The sequence below is a fragment of the Giraffa tippelskirchi genome, chromosome 13 (assembly GCF_054371585.1).
Source record: "Giraffa tippelskirchi isolate mGirTip1 chromosome 13, T2T-mGirTip1v1.2.pri, whole genome shotgun sequence".
NCBI classification, from domain to species: Eukaryota; Metazoa; Chordata; class Mammalia; order Artiodactyla; family Giraffidae; genus Giraffa; species Giraffa tippelskirchi.
This window is the reverse complement of record NC_137287.1, coordinates 66,913,130-66,931,993: the sequence shown is the minus strand read 5'-3', so window position 1 is coordinate 66,931,993 and position 18,864 is coordinate 66,913,130. Positions and strand designations below refer to the sequence as shown.

Genomic DNA, 18,864 nt, shown 5'->3' with positions numbered 1-18,864 from the left:
CTACTAAAAATATTCACTAGGTTTATTCAGTACTTAGAGACTTCAGGATCTTGCCTTCATTAGCTAATATTTTTAACATGAGTATCTATGCCCTGGAAAATTCAAATACCACTTGACTTCAAACAAATGCCTATTCATTTTTGATATATCAGTAATTGCTCCTTTCTGTGCTTGGGGGTCTTTCCCCCCTCAATTTCTTAAATGTTTTGCAATTACGTGACTAGAGAGATTCAAGTTATTACCTTTTCTCGGTGTTTCCTCATATTCAAAATAATAAACCTAATTTGTGAGTGAGAGAGCAGACTTGTGTAAGTAGAAGATAGGAGTAGAAGAAAAATATTTGCTTCTTTCTCCTGTTTCTTTTGCCTCCATCCCTTCCCTTACTCTCCTCCAGCGATTCTGTGTTTAGGTTGAATGTCAGACAGGAGGCTGCACCCTCTCTTTGAGATGTCTCTGGGTGCCTTTCAGAAGAGTAGTAATAGATTTTACAGTGGTTTATATGCTACTGACTTAGGAGCTTTCAGAGAAACCCTTTCCTCTGCTCTTCCAAATGTGTGGAATGTAGACACTACTGTGACAGGTTTCAGAGTTCTTTAAGTCAGACTCATGGTAAGAAATATATTTTGCATCATGCTTCAGGACACACAGACACAACTGAAACAAAAATGTCACAGAACACTTCTTATTGTGTGTGAAAGTCATATTTTTCTATTCTAGGCTAGTCTAGACTGTTCTTTTTTCTTTTTAAAAACAATGCTGATTGTGGTCTGCTAAATTGGTTTCATGAGACACTAGTGAGCTACCCTCTGCCGTTTGAAAATATTACTCTATTAAAGCTAGTATATCTTAAAGAAAATCCAAAACATTATGCAATGTGACGTTCTGAATCTTTCTTCAAATGTGTTACCTGGAATTATTCTGTATCCTACAGTGTCAGCTCCCACTCTTGGTTCTCATCTTTAACAGTTTAATTTGAATACCTCAGTTTGTCAGATTGCAAAGCAAGGTACTCAGGATATTCTCTTGAAGTGTTCTTTGCTTTATAACAAGGGCTGGCATTGGTCCAGATACCATAGCAGACATTCCTCTGGTTTGAGATAATCCATAGTGTTGAAAGAGTCCTAGAAGTGTGTTGAAAGAAGTGTTGGTCATTCTGTGCATATTTTCTAGTTGGTTTCTCTCACTGAGCCCCTAGTTGTGTTTCACACATCAAGAATGTGTCTGTAAAGATAGCTTTATTTAGTCTCCCTGCATCTCTGGCATCAGATTTTGGTTTTTTTGTTTGTTGTTATTTTAAGTCAGTAAACTTTGTAACAATTTCTTCCAATTACTGAAATTATTTATATCTTTTCAGAACAAATCACTTCTCATGTATAAATTGTTTCTTCATTAACACAGACTCATCAAACATTTTATTTTTAGGATTAGTTCCCTTTGCCTTTATTGTAGAGTGTTAGTAGAAAAAAATGGATCTGACAGTTACACAAACAGCTGTAGTATTTATACCCCTTGAGGCACAAGTAACTCTTTGGTAACTGGTTTTCCTTGAGGCAAAAGTCGTAACTAATCAAGCTGAGAATCACTCTTTCAAAGCTTGCGCCTGAGGCCAGGTGACCTATGAGTATTTAAACTTATAGGAGAAATGCATCTCTACAATTACTAAAAAAAAAAAAGCGCAGTGTTATCTTTTGAAAGAAGAGTGTCTTATAGTGATATTAACAAATGCTCTTTGGTATTGCAATCATTTATTGTAAATATTTATTAATAAATGCTTTTAAATGTGTAACTTTCCAGGAATTGTAATGGACTTATTTATTTATTTCCCTTATAAATAATTGTCTTTTCACTGAAAGCAGCCTCATTTAAAAAATTGTAGTAGAAAAGGGAATAACAATGAAGCAGATAAAATACTAGATTCCTTTTTTTTTTTAAGGAACAGGCAAACTTTATTTTTTAAACAGCTTTATTTAGGTATAATTTGCATACCATAACAGTTAACCTATGTTAAGTGTACAAATCCATGATTTTTAATAAATTTACAGAGTTGTACAGACTACTACAACCAGTTTTAGAAGATTACCTTCAAAACACTCCCTCAAGCCCATTTGCAGGCACTTACCATTCTGATCCCAGCCCCAGGCAATCACTGATCTCCTTTATGTGACTATAATTGTGTTTTTTCATATTAATTAAATCATCTAATAGTATTTTGTATCTGGCTTCCTATTATCAAAATATTTTTGAGGTATGTCCATATTGTAGCATATACCAGTAGCTCATTCTTCTTTATTGCTGAATAGTATTCCACATTCTACTTTCATTTATCCATTCATCAACTGATAGACATTGAGATCATTTCTGCTTTTTGGCTATGACTAACAATGCTGCTGTGAATATTCACACAGAAGTTTCTGAACAAATGTTTTTCATTTCTCTTGGGTAGATTCTTAGGAGTGTTACTGTGAGTAAACTTCTAAGCCATTTTTTCTTCTAAAGATATAGACTACAGCATGAAAAAACAAGTTTTCCTGGTTAGTATAAGGGAGATTAGTAAAGAAGTCTTTTCTAAACTTAAGTAACTTCCTTATTTTAGGAAGTAGCAGCTCAGCTATGTTCTGCCATATTATAAACTATTGCCAGTGTTAGCTGGAACAAAGTACCGAGATGATACTAAGCACTACATAGATACCCTAGATTGTGCTTTAGTAATATTAGGACATTTACTTTTATTTAAAATCTGTTTTAAAATTCTTCTGCTAACTCGCTTGTGCAACTTAGTTTTTTGGGTCTATTTTATGGTATATATTTGTAAAAGTTGAATGTAAGTGCTGTGTACCACAACTTTTGGCACATATATACATTTTATAAGGGAAAGATTAAGCTTGTTTCCTAGTTATGATCTTTGTACAGTTTTTACTCAGGTTCAAAATGTGGCCTAAATAGATGATGTTATTCTTTTAAGCTAAAAATTCAAACTTTTTACAGTGGGAGATTCACAATTTAGGCAAATACTAGAATTATTTGAATATTTATTTGCATAATATACATGTTTTCTGTTTTAATTTCATAGTTACTATTTTATATTTCAAGGCATGCTAATAATTTACATAATTTTTTCTTGGAATTTAAACATTTTTCGATTTGCTTTTTATGTTTATATTGGGCTAAATATATTTGATGAATTGCAGACTATAGAATGGAACTCACTAATGATTAAATAACCATTATTATGTTCATCATGTACATTTTAGAAAATCAAATGAAATAAACATGTATTAGGCTATATGTTGGATGTGTGGAATAGATCAATTAATATTTTTAATTTCTAAAATGATGCCTTTAGTTTCATATTTTTTTTACATTAGTGTATTTTCATCAAGAAATTTACTTTTGTATTTTCTTATAATATTCATACCTGTGTATATTCTTAATCTGGTTTTAACAAATTGTTAAGAGCAGTTTATATGAGCTTAATTATTTTAACAGTATTATGTGTTAGATATAGAAAAAGAATAACATAGTGATGTTTTCAACACATTTTTTCTTAATAACTTATGAATATATTGTCTGTGTATTTTAAGGATATCTTTATTTTTTCAGTGTTTCAGGAAAGCAGTGATTTATCTTTTAATAGCATATACTCTAAAAAGTGAACTATAATAGAAGCTATCTTCCCTTAAAATGGCCAGTCGTGTGAGCCATAATGTTCATTGATAGTAAAATCAATAGAGCATTGATTCTAAGCTTAATCCTTGGATACTGTTGTTTAGAGTGGCAGACATAGCCTAGTAAATATCTAGTTTTGTTTAATGTGTTCAGTGCATGAGATTCTGCTGTCTTGAATTTAGCTGTGCAGTAAATACAGTTTATATGTGGGGTAGAAAATAGTAGCTATTAAGATACATAGCATTTCAATGGTGATAAAATATTTGATACAAGATTCACAGCTATGAGTTTAGCTGGGTTTTCTTCTAATACTATTTAGATCTAAAACAAGTTTAACAGTAATGCAGTTAGGGAACTGTCACCACTTTCTTAGACGTTCTTTATTAATAGCCACACTTTTTACTTGAAGTTATTTCCTGGGAGAGATTAGCTGAAAATAATTATATTCCCCCTTTTTCCTCAACAAATCTGAAGTAGAATGTAGATTTTAGAATAAATTCAGGCCTTTCTTTATTGGATTTCATTCAGATATTGTAATCTTACATTATATCACTTGAAACTCTTTTTGCCAATATGTTGGTAATTTAAAATGAGTCAGTTTTTAGCAATAGATTTAAACATAGATTTTGAAGGACAGGAATGATAGCTTTTGTTGAAATCATGTTATATATTTATTTGTGTTCAAAAATTGCTATATAAATATTGAGAAAGAATATTTAACATCAAAATTTGGCTCAGCTACTACACAACCATATTTTAATTACCAGATTTTTGTATACTATAAAGTTTGCCTGTCTTTAAGACTTTAGTACCAGTAATGTCCTTTACTTTGAACATTGGTTATTCTGATCTGCTGTTATTTTTAATAATCTAAGTTGATCCTAAAGGTCAGGTTTTCTAGATAGTCCAATAAAATATATTTTGAATTTATAATCAGTATTTTTCTACTGAAAAAAGAAGTTGCCTGTAATAAATGCTCTGCTTTATTTTTTTAAGCATATCTCCAAGGTATCAATTTAATAACTATCAAAGTAGCTACTGCAGTTGTTGCATTTAAATTGATTTACATGTCAAGACTGGCAGTTTAGCAGCTGCGCTATTATTCGTAGATCGGTCAATTTACTTGAGAAAAACCTACTACTGAGTTCTACTGACCTGCCTGACAATATAGGCCCTATTTCTATTCCTGTAATTAGGCCTGCGACTAACTCAGAATATTTTTAATTAAAATATTTTGGTCAATGTGTTGCACCAAATTAGGCCTTTCAGTGAAGATTTAATTCTGGAAATAGTGTGATTAGAATATTTAATGAGTTGTGTTCAACTAAGATTAACAGGTTGTGTGTTTTGAACATACAGTATTTGCATGAGACCATTTTGAGTTTTACAGTCATAAATGTTACTCCTTATTTTTAACGTTAAAAATATTTGCCTCCATAATGTCTGATGGGTAAATTTAAATTCAGTTGAAATTTTATTCTAAAGGAAGTTGATTTAAAGTGAATTGCTAGGAAATTTGTTGTGTTCTTCCCTTTCAGCAAAGACAAAAAAATGTGAGGAAACTGCCACCTAAATGTTTACAAATAAACAGTTTTATTGAGAAATTGGTTGTTTCCACATCTCCTGCTAATTTGGTATTGTTTTTAATTCTTAAAAAGAACGTGAGCAACATAAAATTAAAAGGTGCCCCTTTTTAATAGACTTTTTATGTCTTTAAGAAGCTTTGATAAAAAATAATAACTATTTCAACCTTGAACTCTCATACTGAGATTCAAATAAAAGCACTAACTAGAAGATTTATCCTGAATGTGATTCAATTAATATATAATTCTTGGAAGCAAATAGAGCTCTTATCTTGATTTTTTCCCATTGAGATCCTTCCTTTTGTCGCTGACTTTCATGGTGGGGCCTCACTGCTGCCTGTGATGGAGAGGTGGACTATAAGCCTCCTTGAGTTTGGACATCATTCCAGGAGTCACGTCATTGGAGTGTTTAAAAACACAAGATCTGTATATCAGATCCAGAGTATATCACTGAGTGCCTTTTTGAAGGTTGTGTATGATTGAATGCAGTGTTTTGATTTACAGGCCATTGTAATGCTGGTAATCTGTATAAATGTTATATATTTTGGAGAAATTCTTTTCTCTTTCCTCTTTTTCAAGTGTTGACACAAATAGTTTTTTGCTTGTATTTTTAAACTCCGTATGAAAAGCTGTTCTATTTGCTCCTGTAGGTATGATGATATTCTGATCAATGGACTTCCAGATTGGCGACAGCCTGTATTCTACTACAGGCGGGTGAGAAAAATGAGCAATGCTGAGCTGGCATTACTTTTGTTCATTATTCTCACAGTGGGTCATTATGCTGTGGTTTGGTCAATCTACCTGGAAAAACAACTGGTAAGTATTGGTAATAAATCAAGTGACCTAGCCTCCTTAATTTTATATGGAATTTTAGACATTTATTTTTTCAACTGATAAAAATTTCAGCTTTCTTATATATATTCCTTATTCTAGTACTTTTGTACTCAACATTTAGTATTTGATGTTTCTGTTTCAAGAACCCATGACATAAGAAGAAAGTATTTCTTTTTAAAAATATTTCATTTTGAGTTTGTTACAAAATTTTGTTAAGGTGTAAATACCAAGCTGAAAATTAGAAGGTAGAGCTATGTTTTCCTCATTGTCACCTTCTAGATATACATGTTTTTTATGCAAAATGATTTAGAATGATGATTTTAAAAGCTTTTAACTCAGTAAAATTTGAAATGAGTATAATTTTATAATTTCAGAGATAAATTGGTTAAAAAATTATTACATTTTTGTTAGACTGATATACTATTACATAGTTTATTCTGCCTGCTGTGGGCTTTTATTTATATGCTAAAGAGAAACATATTTATCAGTATTCATGAATTAGCATCTGTTTACTCATTCTTTTTGAAGTGACATTATTAAAGTTGGATGAATGAGAAAAAGTAAGTTGAATGCCTTCTCTTAGAAAACTTTGATTGCTATGGAGATACACATGACTGACAGTGCTGAACTTCATGTGTGTTTAAGGACTGGATACCATGACAACAGTTATTGTTAAAGATTGATGATTTTACTTAATCATGTTGGACCCTACATATATTTGCATAAATGTTCTTCTATAATGTTTACCTTTCACAGAAGACTCTTGATAACATTTGAAGAGTACATGTTAATGATAACCTGTAACCATAATTTTTTCCACATTAAGGATGAACTGCTCAGTAGAAAAAAGAGAGAAAAGAAAAAAAAGACAGGCGGCAAGACTGTGGATGTATCAAAACTTGGTGCTTCAGAAAAAAATGAAAGGTGGGAACATATGAAAACATGTTTACAATTCGAAATTGTTTTAAAATATGTCTTTAATGTGATCCTACTTCATATGTGTATCCATTTCAAATATACCAACATTTACATCTGTATTCAGCTTATAAAAGACTAATAATGTTCCATAGTTTTAAGAAATAAATTCTAATCTTAAGCACAAGTTCTACAGGTTTTTCTCTTTGTAAAGTATTCATATATATTTAAATAATTAAACTCCTGAATTCTTGTTTAAAATTTTTCTACTGAACTTTAGAAAAAAATATTACTAAAAGAATCTGTCACTTTAGCATTTAACTCAGGAGTGACAGTATGTAGAGAGACAGTAATATGCAGTACACTCAAAGAGATACCACCATTTCTCCTATTGATTCATAGAAAGAAATAAAGGGTTTAAATAGTTCACACAGCAGGGCAGGAACTGGATCAATGTAAGATGGAGATCAGAGACTTTTCTGCCTGTCTTCTGTCCTGATGACATCAGTGAGTAATGCTTCAGTGAACTGCAAATGACATTAATTTTTATGTATTGGTTTGTTTATGCTACAGTCTTCATATCTGCTTGTCAGCACTTGGGGACACTGTGATGCTGTTTAGTCTTTTATAGCTGAAGTAATCATAAGGTCTAAGAATTCTTTTTGCCAAACTAATGAAAAGTCCAGGTTAGAAAGAGGGCTTTTGTGCCTTTATCTTTATAAGTTGATTATTCAAATCTCCTTCCCAAAACCTTAGTCTACATTCTCTTGCTTACTATATACATAGATGAATTTGTTGTTCTAATATATTTCTTGATGGAATATGTCAGATTAAGTGATAACTGTCATAAATATTTCATTGAAAAACTTTTTTTGTTGAAATAGCCATTCAAAACAGAGTTCATGATTATTATAAAAACATTCTGTTTTTCAACTTTCCATACTTTGCTTTTAGATTACTGGTGAAACCGCAGTGGCATGATTTGCTTCCCTGCAAGCTGGGAATTTGGTTTTGCCTTACACTAAAAGCATTGCCTCATCTAATCCAGGTAAAAAAAATCTACCTCTTTCAAATGATACTAGTGCTTTGATTTTAATTATTCATGAAATAATTTATGCCTGCTATCCAAAGGCTGAATATACAGTAGATGCTTCATAATGCTGATTGAATGAATAGTATTTTATAAGTATAAACCTAGTTTAGAATAGTTTTAAAATTTATTTAGGTATCTATTCCTTTAACTGTCTCTTAATGTTGCTTTTAGAACACCTTAGAATTCCAAGACACTAAAAAAGGAAAAAGCAACACTATCTTTAGGACAGATATAAAAGCAATAACAATTTAATCATTTAGGGCATATCCAGTAAAAACAGAACTCAGATACCTTGTCACCATTATTTTAAAAGCATTTAAGTAAATAATGTGGGAAAAAACACTTTGTGTAAGTATTTGTTTAATTAAGCAAAAGTATACATAGGTTACCATTTTGTTTGCAGCTTTAAGAGGAGTGCAGATATTTTGTCTTATACTGTAATCGAAGTTCAGTCTTGCTCAAATGATAGAATGTACACACCATATTTATATGGCAATTTCTCTTTATTTTATATTTAGCATAACAGTACATTTCATATTAGATTATCGTTTTGCTAATTTTAATTATTGCATCTGGCTAGAAAATTTCCAACACATAAACAGAATATTTGAAAGAATATATAATGGTTTGGTGTACAACTTTTGAGCTTCTTTGAAGTTGTAATTTTGGAGGAAATGTTTTCATTTCAGAAAACACAAAGAGTAAGAGCGAGAGATAATTTCTGTTTAACTCTACTTACTTTTTTCATCTAGTGGCTGTTTTTCCTTATTGTTTAAGGAAGTGAGTGACTCCATCTTCTATATTTTATTCTTTTCCTGTAATGATGGAAATTATATTTGAAGGGAAAATTAACTAAATGTTACTAGTGTTTCTTCCTAACTTTTGAGAAATTATTTACCAGTTCTTTGTCAAAATAGTTTATCTTAATAGTTATTGCGTACAGAATCATTTATTTTGTTTACATTTAATAGAGACAATTGAAGTATTTTGGTAATTTAAAAGTTTTTCTGAAGTTGTTTAGCGTATTGTTTATTTGGATAAAAATCCACAATCCTTGTATCCTGTGTATATAAGAGTAAGAGAGGGAAAATGTGTTTATCTTACTGGTATATTTGTGAGAAGATGTGACAGAAAAATATTTTAGGACATGATTTCTTACATTTTTAAGAAAATGATTATTTTTTGCTAGCTTTAGAATCTGTGTAATAGGCAAGTCAGAGTGCAGATCAATTTAATCGTCATGGGGCAGCATAAATATCACATAAAGTGTCAGTCTGAAACACTTTCTCTTTTTCTTTTTTTTTCATTTATTTTTAAAAAAATTTTGTTGGAGTATAGTTGCTTTATGATGATGTATTAGTTTCTACTGTACAGCAAAGTAAATCAGCTATATGTATACATATACCGCCCTCCCTCTTTTTTGGATTTTCTTCCCATTTAGGTCACCGCAGAGCACTGAGAAGAGTTCTCTGTGCTACACAGTTGGTTCTCTTTAGTTATCTATTTTATACATAGTAGTGTATATTTGTCAGTCTCCCAATTCATCCCACTCACTTCTTTGTAATTTTAATCTAAATCATTTGAAACAAAGTTTACTTGGTAAAATTAACATATTTCTTGGTTAGCATGCAGAGTAATTTATAAAAACAATCAATATATTAAAATGACTTAGATTTACAAGTTATTGTTTTGCCTCATTGCAAATTTGTAGAAAACTTGTAAAAGTAAGGAATTTTGTAAAAAACATTTTAGCCTCTTCAGAAACCTTCTAAAACTGTTGAATCAATTGGAAGTTTAATGTCTTTCTCATGTTCACTCAGAGAAGGCGATGGCACCCCACTCCAGTCCTCTTGCCTGGAAAATCCCATGGATGGAGGGGCCTGGTGGGCTGCGGTCCAGGGGGTCGCTAAGAGTCTGACACGACTGAGCGACTTCACTTTCACTTTTCACTTTCATGCATTGGAGAAGGAAATGGCAACCCACTCCAGTATTCTTGCCTGGAGAATCCCAGGGATGGGGGAGCCTGGTGGGCTGCCGTCTATGGGGTTGCACAGAGTCGGACACGACTGAAGCAACTTAGCAGCAGCAGCAGCAGCATGTTCACTACCAAAACAGTATAGTTGATTCTGATCCAGATTGTAATAGTGAAAGTATTTCAGATCAATAAACATACAGCGTATACTTTCACAAACATCAGCAAAGCAATATTGAATAGTTGCTATTAGGATTAGATTTTGTCTGCCTTTTTTTTTCTTGCAATCTTCTTTGATCTTTGTATTAATTTATCATTCATAAAATTGCGTACAATGAATACATGTGCCTTATCTACAACACTGAAGTTTTTATGTGGCACTTGTATGAGATCTTCTTAAATAAGGTACTTATGAAATTTATAGGAAGCCCTTTTTACCTGAAGCAGTCTGGATTGGTAACTAACACAGTGGTGATAAGAGTCCTACTAGAGCCCTCAGTATTTAAAAAAATGATACACATGACCTTCAGTGTTTTCTTTACCACTCTTGTGGTACAGGGCCATTGTTTTATTTTTAAGTAGGAATCCTTTTCTTGCATGAACCATCCCTATCATCTTGATTGAGAGGTTCGAAGACTTCCAGTGAATGGCCTTCATATTTGCAGAACCGGTACCCAAATTTTGTTGTCCTATCAACAGTTCTTCATTTCTAACCTTTTTCTTTCCATTCTTCCTCTAAATATCCATTCTTTGTTACAGTTCACATGCATGTATGGTTGGTTATCCAGTAGGATTAGTTTAGCAGGTTCAATAAAAATTTATTAAACCACAGTATCAGAACAAGGCACTTTAAAAGCCCTTACAGTCAGAGTTTATATCACATAAATTAAAATAATTGGGGCACAATATGATATATAAGCTTCATATCTGTAGTATAGACAATGACTTCTATAGATGTTCAGAGAAGTAAGATTGTCTCTATTTAAGATAACCAAGGAAAATTTGAGCCAAGTCTTGAAAGATGAGTAGACCACCTGACAGTGAAGTGCCCACTCTGTGTACTAGTTGCGTACAAAAATAATTTCATAGATACAGTAACTCCCATATAATTTACACATGTTGAGACTGAAAAAACCTGAGGAAAAATTGTACAACTGCTCTTTTTTAAAAAAGAAAATACCACATAGTCCATTACTGTCATCTAAGACTATATCCCAAGTTAGCAGACTCTGAATGTAGCCATTTAGGAGTTTAATAGATAAATCTGACAAATCTATTAAAGGACATTGAGACAGAAGAATGTTTCCGTCACACAGGTCTGTCAAAGATATGTATACATTGTTGGGAATGGGAAAGTTAAAGTGCATAGTAGGCAGATAGTACTCAAAATGGTTCTGTGATTAAGCAGGGTAGAGGTAAAAGTATTTCTTTGATAGCTCCCCTTGCATTTTGAGAAGGTCTTTATTACCTCCAGTACTGGGTTTTATTCCTTTCCTTTGCTCTGAAGAAGATATTGAAAAAACTGTAAGATGTAGTGGATTAGAAAAATGAGACCAGTAACTGAAAACGATTATACTTGACGCATATGAAATATCTGATGTTCAATTAGTAGCAAACATTTCCTAGATTGGAAAATCTTGAAAGGAAAGACATATGGATATTACTATATTTAGCAAAATATTATATCCCCATAGCATTCATGTACCCACATAGGCAGAAGTAAAAAGTCAAATGAGAAACCAAAGAAAAAGAATATGGAGAGTGTTTGTAAATTGACGTGTCCATAGAGATTGGAGAGAACATTATATTCAAGAGGAGTAAAATGCATGACTATTTGCAGAGAAGCTTTGGAAACTTGAGAAGAATGTGTTTATACAGCAAAAAAGGCAGGTGGAGTAATCAACAGAAGACATGCAATGTGAATTAGAATATAACAAGGAACTTGGTGTGTATCAGGAGAGGCATAGTGTGCTTTCAGGCTAGAATTTAATTTTAACATTAAAAGTATAGCCCTAGTGACACTCCGTATCTTCCCAGTCTGTGTTCTCACAGAACAGAAGGGAGTACACAGTCTCTTGGAATTGACTAAACCAGTCTTCTGTGTGGACTGTATTCAGCCTGTAACCCCAAGAAAATTTTCTGACCTCCAAAATGCCCTTAGATATTTTCTATTTGATCATATATATTCTGAAACATATTCATAGCAATGTGAGTAGCAAAGACTGATGAAATATAACCAGTGCTGTGTGCATATTTTCAGTTTAACTGTCTTTTTGTGTTGGAGCTTCATTTATTTAGGCCCATTAAAAATATACATTGCTAACACTGCCGATTTCTCATACAAAATCAGTAAGTACCAAATATCCCAAGTAATTACAAGTTACCAGTCTAAATCATAGTTCATAGTTCTCTAACTTTTCTGAGGTGGAAAGGTCTTAAGTATTCAGAATTTATTTGCTTGCTTGTTTGCTTGATGTTTCTGGGAATTCACCATTCAAATTGCTCTCTACTTGCTATGTTACATTTTTCAGCAACATAATCTATAAAACATACAACTCCTTTAGGAGTTCATTGCCTAAAATTGTTCATTTTTCTCATTTTTAAGTCCTGATCCCCCATCTTTGCTTACTACCAAGTTGATCTTATATGAACACAGACTAGAAATTATTGTAGAAAATTGCCAGCGTGCATATGTCCACCCTATCAGGATTTATGGCCTCCTGAGGAGCAGTGGCTGAGAAAACAAAAGAATCTTCTCTGTGGTGCTATGGCTTTTACCTTAAATTGAAAGTTGCCTGAGAGTAAAGGGAATACTGTACTTTATACAGCTGTTTATAAAGGGAGGCATCCTCCCGCCCAAGAAGCTTCTTCCATGGAAACAGCTCTGGGCAAGCCCAGGGGTTGCCCTCTCTACAGTCATGGCCCTTCATTCTAACCCCTTTGCTTCTGCTTGCTGGGACAGAAACCAAATAAACAAAACATTCACAGCTAATTAGCAGGAGGAAAAGCTTCTAAAAGACTAGGAGGCATTTGCAGCAAGCTTAGTTGCCTGCCCTTCTGCTCAAAGTTAAACACAGATTTTCCAAGGGATAAGGAAGCTTACAGTTTAAGTATTCTCAGAACTGTTTGAAAAATTTTTCAGACAAGCACACTTTACATAGAGAATACATAAACCAGTGAAAAAGGTTGGGAAAACTCATCTGAATTTTTATAAGGCTGAAACTACTGCTACAGAAGGACAAAGGGATACAGGAGAATTGGAAAGACCTCACAACATAATAAAGATTCCATTCCCTCCACCCTCTGAAAGGAGGCCATAAGATGTAATTATTCAGAGGTCCAAAGACAGAATATAAAGTAGAGTTACATAGAAAAGATTTTAAAACCACAAAATGTTAGTTAGGTAGGATGTTAGAGACACACAGTCTCATCGAGTCCATATTTTATAGCTGAAAAAAACTTAAGACTCAGATTGGTGAGACAGTTTGCCCAAAGTGAGAAAATTAGTTCATGGTAGAAATGAATCTCAAAGCTGCTGCTGCTGCTAAGTTGCTTCAGTCGTGTCCGACTCTGTGCGACTCCATAGGAGGCAGCCCACCAGGCTCCCCCTGTCCCTGGGATTCTCCAGGCAAGAACACTGGAGTGGGGTGCCATTGCCTTCCGAATCTTAAAACAGAGGAGAATAAATTTAAAATATAAGAAATATAAAAGCTAAGAAAGGCTAAGTTTTTTCCACTGCTGCATAGTGAGCTTGGTAAGTAGTCTCATGGTCTGTAAGCTATCTGATCTTACATTCTCTGTATGGATATTGAGGCAGGTTGTAATTTTTATAAAAGTTGTAGAGGATTCTTGCATTCAGTTGGGGCTGAATAGATGGCTTCTGTGGTCTCTTCTGTCTCTTAGCCCAAATGGAAAAGTCACTTTGGGCCTTCTATCTCTTAGAATACTACCGACTCAGGCACAGGAAAACAGAGCTTCTTGTTTTCTGTTTTATTTTTATTACTCTTGTGAACTTAGTATTATTATAGTTCTGTACAAAGAAAAACTGACTCTTATTCAAAGTATGAAATTTAGAAGTTTTCTTATATTCTTCACTGTAATTTTATATATTGTATGTAATTACATATTACATGTGACTCTTGAGATTATGTGCATGCTAAGTCGCTTCAGAGTTGGACATGAGTCTCTGCGACCCCATAGACTCTAGCCCGCCAGGCTCATCTGTCCATGGGATTCTCCAGGCAAGAATACTGGAGTGGGTTGCCAGTCCCTTCTCCAGGGGATCTTCCCGACCAAGGGATTGAACCTGGGTCTGCCACATTGCAGGCAAATTGTTTACTGTCTGAGCCACCAGGGAAGTAATTTTCTACATTATATGTAATTACACATTACATGTAATTCTGAGATTATACAGTCAGTTGGAGAACAAAATTTAATAACAGAGCAGTTGAATTTGTGGGCAGATTTTCAAAACTGCACTTAAACGATATTCTCCTGTGTTGAAGGTTATATGTAAGCTTCAGACAAGAGATACGTGCTGTCACACAGTCAAAGAGCAATGGAGTGTCCTCCATCCTTCTTGCACCTACCTCTCTTCAGAGTTCTTCCTGGAGGAGGAAACAGCAACCCACTCCAGTATCCTTGCCTGGAAAATCCCATGGACAGAGGAGCCTGGTGGGCTACAGTCCATGGGGTTGTGAAGAGTCACGCGTGACTGAGCATCTGAGCAGAGTTCTTCCATGGTGGTTTCCCTGCTCGTACCACTCTAAATTTAACCCCCTTCTTTCCTAAGATTTTTTTTTTTTGGATGGTTTAATATTTTAAAGTTTATACGGAGAAGTAAAAGTAAACCGAAACATGACAAGCAATGCCAGTTCAGCATGGTATTTTTATCACTTAAATATGTTTCAATAATGTTAAAAAGAAAGTTTTGTAATAAGGGATATCTTCCGTCTCATAGCTAACTAACCTTGGGAATACTCTATCTTTACAGTTTAGCTAAATTATCATCATCATAGAGCCTTTCCCGATCAGGCCAACTGAAAATTGCCCATTGTATATTCTCTGTACTAACTCTATAGCACTTGCTATTTATATCAACCAGGATAAACTGTGGTAAGGTGCAGATCATCTTAAAATTCCAGTGACTTGCACTTTGTTTCCAGTGTCTGCCACTTACGTATAATAAGGAGATATGCTGCTATAACTTGCCACTTAGGGACTCAGAATAATGATGTCTTCACCATCTTTTGGCTGAATGCATCTAGGGCCTGTGGCCTCCTTGCTCTCTATGGCAGGAGTAGGGAACTGGAGGTTTCAGCCTTTTTTGGTATTTGGTTTGAAGTGACATGTATTTCTAACCATACCCTGCCCAGAAGTAGCCCTATAATCCCATATCATCTCAAGAGAATAAGGAAATGTGGGGAAACAGATAGAACGTTGGGTGAGCACTGCTATCTCTTTCCATATTGGGTTGGCTATAAAGGACTTTTGCTTTTTAAGTAAAAAGACACATTTTTCATTTTCACTAAGAACTTTATGAGCAGTGTATTCTACTACCTTCTGCCATTTTTTCAGGCAACTTCATGATTCCATCTTCTCAAAACTTCTTATCTTTTTGAGCAAAAAGCTGTTCCAGGTGCCTTTTTGAGTCTTCCAGGGAATAGAAATTTTTTTCCTTAAGCGCATTTTTAACAATCAAAATAAATGGAAATCTGAAGGTGCAATGTCTGGTGAATATAGTGGATGAATCAGAACTTCCTAGCTAAGCTGTAACAGTTTTTGCCTGATCTTCAAAGAAACACGTGATCTTGCGGTATCCTGATGGAAGATTATGCATTTTCTGTAGACTTATTCCAGATACTTTTTGTCCAGTGCTGCCTTCAGTTGATCTAACTGGGTGCAGTACTTGTTGGGATTAATCATTTGGTTTTCTGGAAGGAGCACATAATAGAGGACTCCCTTCCAATCCCACCATATACACAACATTACTTTCTTTGGATGAAGACTGGAATTGGGTGCGGTTGGTGATGGTTCATCACTTATTACAGTCTCTTCTGTTCCAAATGATTGAACGGTATCCACTTTTCATTGACCATCACAAGTTGTTTTAAAAATGAAATGTCTTTGTTACATTTCAGTAGAGAATCACATGCAGAAATATAGTCAAGGTTTTCTTTGCTCAACTTGTGTGGCTCCCAAACATCAAATCCATTAACGTAGCCAAGCTAGTACAAATGATTTCAGCACTTGATTTGGATATTTTGAGTAGGTTGGCTGTGTCCTGCGTGGTACAGCATTGATGTTCTCAGTTAATGTCTCGATGTGATCATGTCAACTTCAACTGGTCCACCTGACCGTGGAGCATCATCCTGTAAGAAATCTCTGGCATGAAACTTTGCAAACCATTTCTGACATATTCGATCAGTCACAGCACCTTCTCCATTCACTGTACAAATCTCTTTCTTTGCATTTCAGTTGCATTTTTACCTCTCTTGAAATAATAAACCCTAATATGCAAAAAATGTTGCTTTTCTCCTTCCATCTTCAATACTAAAATGGCTACACAAAAATTCACCAATTTGATTTTTTTTATTAATGCAGAGTGATATGACAGCTGTCACAATACAATCTAACGATTGTTTTGAATAAAGTTAAAGACAACTAAGTGCTATTAGAGCTGTCTTATGGAAAAAAAACAACTGAACAATCTTTCTGAGGGTGCAGGGAATGTTAAAGGACCGTAAATTCTTAACCTGAACCTCTGTTTGAAATTTAAAGTATGTATCGGCATGGGAGGATGAGTAAGTCAGGTGTATGACATCTGTGCCCTTCAAAGACCCCAGGAGAAAGCTTTAATTTGGATAGGCATGGCTGAAAAGAGATAATCCCATTCTATGGTTTAAGTGTTCATGCATTTCCATCTGAATTGTGGTAGACCAAGGATTGAGTTTATTCCTTCACTTCCTGCAGAAATAAAACCCTGTCAGAAGGGTCTATAATTTATCTGCTTTAGGAATCACAAAGTCTGGGAATGTTACCCTAGAGTTATCCTTGATATCTCTCCTTTTCTTATTCCATACCAGTCAGTCATCAAGCTTTCATTTCTTTCTTTACAAATTTCTCACATCTTTCAATCTAGTTCAGTTCAAAAACACTTATTGAGTGCCTGCTGGATTCTAGATACTGTGCTCTGAGCATACAAGTTCCCTTGTCTCAAATTTCTCATCTTCTAGGAGAGAATACTGCGATACAAGCAACTATAGAGATAAGTTTAAATACAGAAGCAGTATACAGGAAAGAATTAGTCTTCCAGGGAAGGTCAGAAAGATTTGCACAAGAGGAGTGATGCTTGAATAGGGTTTTCAAGGATGAATAGGAGTTCTTGAGAAAAATGGTAGGGGAGCAAAATACTCTAGTTAGAAGGCAAAGCATATAGAAAGACATAGAAGCATAGCACTGTGTAGCCTGGCAGCTAGAAGTAGTACTGTTATAGAATAGATGAAGTTTAAGTCAAGAGGTGTTGAAAAATGATCTGGTTTTGCTTTTTTCACTGTTAGGAGCTTCATATACCTGGAACACCAGCTTGTTTATTTCCATGTCTGTGATTATTGAAGGCCTAGTCTTTTTCTGGGGGGACTCTGCTAAACTCTCACCTATCCTAAATGCCCCTCCTTGAGACTTTAGCCACTGTGTCTTGACACCTAAGTATTTGCATACTGTATGTGTTCTCAATCCTCAACTCTCAATGGAGTGACATATTTCACTTGTATCTACTTGGTCATAGATGTTTCATAATCAGATTTGCATATAGTGATTTTGAAAATCTTTTGGAGTTAAGGGACTAATATGAAAATACTGTTTGTACTTTGTCACAATAATATAATTTACTGTACTATCAAATAATTCAGTTCAGCAAGTGTGTTTTTCTGATTTCTGTCCACACACAGTATTGAGAAAATATGCAATAGAAGAAAACAGGGAGAGAATACCTCCCTTACGTTTCTGAGAGAAAAGGCTTTACTTAAACATATTTAATACACTCATATAATTTCTGGCTTTCATCAGTTCTCTAAGAGAGACAAATCATAGAGAACTGCTTATTCAATTTCTTCTGTTCATCATAAAATTTGAAAACATAAACACAGAGGAAAACTACTTATTAAATGAATATGCTGCTTTAAATTGAAGTTATGTGGAAAATACCATCAAAGGAAACTGACTTTTATGTTAATTTATTCGTAACTTCTTTTTTCAGGATGCTGGGCAGTTTTATGCTAAATATAAAGAAACAAGATTGAAGGAAAAGGAAGATGAATTGACAAGAGCTGAACTTGAAACACTTCAAAGTGAGTTTTAAACATTGTCTTACTATATTAACTATATTATATAAAACTGATTATTTAAATTTGGATTTTTCCTTAAATTCAGTAGTAATTAAATTTTCTGTGCTTTCTTTGCTACTCTGTAAATAGACTTACTTGCACTTAATGTACTACATGTGCAAAATACTATATTAGTAATTTCTGAACCACCCACAACTCAGTATCAGAAGGAGGGATAAAATTATCATGGGGTCATATAGTTCCTTTCATCTGTATGTTTGTGTGCTTAGTTGCTCAGTCGTGTCTGACTCTCTGCAACCCCATGGACCATAGCCCACCAGGTTCCTTGTTCATGGAATTCTCCAGGCAAGAATACTGGAGTGGGTAGCCATTCCCTTTTCCAGGGGATCTTCCTGACCTAGGGAGTGAACCTGGGTCTCCTGCAGTGCAGGCATATTCTTCACCATCTGAGCCACC

General features: G+C 34.2%; 1 protein-coding gene across 1 annotated transcript in view; it reads left to right on the top strand.

Annotated features, from left to right (window-relative positions):
• DNAJC1 (DnaJ heat shock protein family (Hsp40) member C1) overlaps positions 1 to 18,864 on the top strand; it is a 188,364-nt gene that overhangs the window by 72,567 nt on the left and 96,933 nt on the right. Inside the window, exons 4-7 of the mRNA XM_081556715.1 lie at positions 5,900 to 6,065; positions 6,910 to 7,007; positions 7,953 to 8,046; positions 18,321 to 18,411. Coding sequence (XP_081412841.1) covers positions 5,900 to 6,065; positions 6,910 to 7,007; positions 7,953 to 8,046; positions 18,321 to 18,411 — 449 coding nt within the window. The remainder of the gene's footprint in view (positions 1 to 5,899; positions 6,066 to 6,909; positions 7,008 to 7,952; positions 8,047 to 18,320; positions 18,412 to 18,864) is intronic.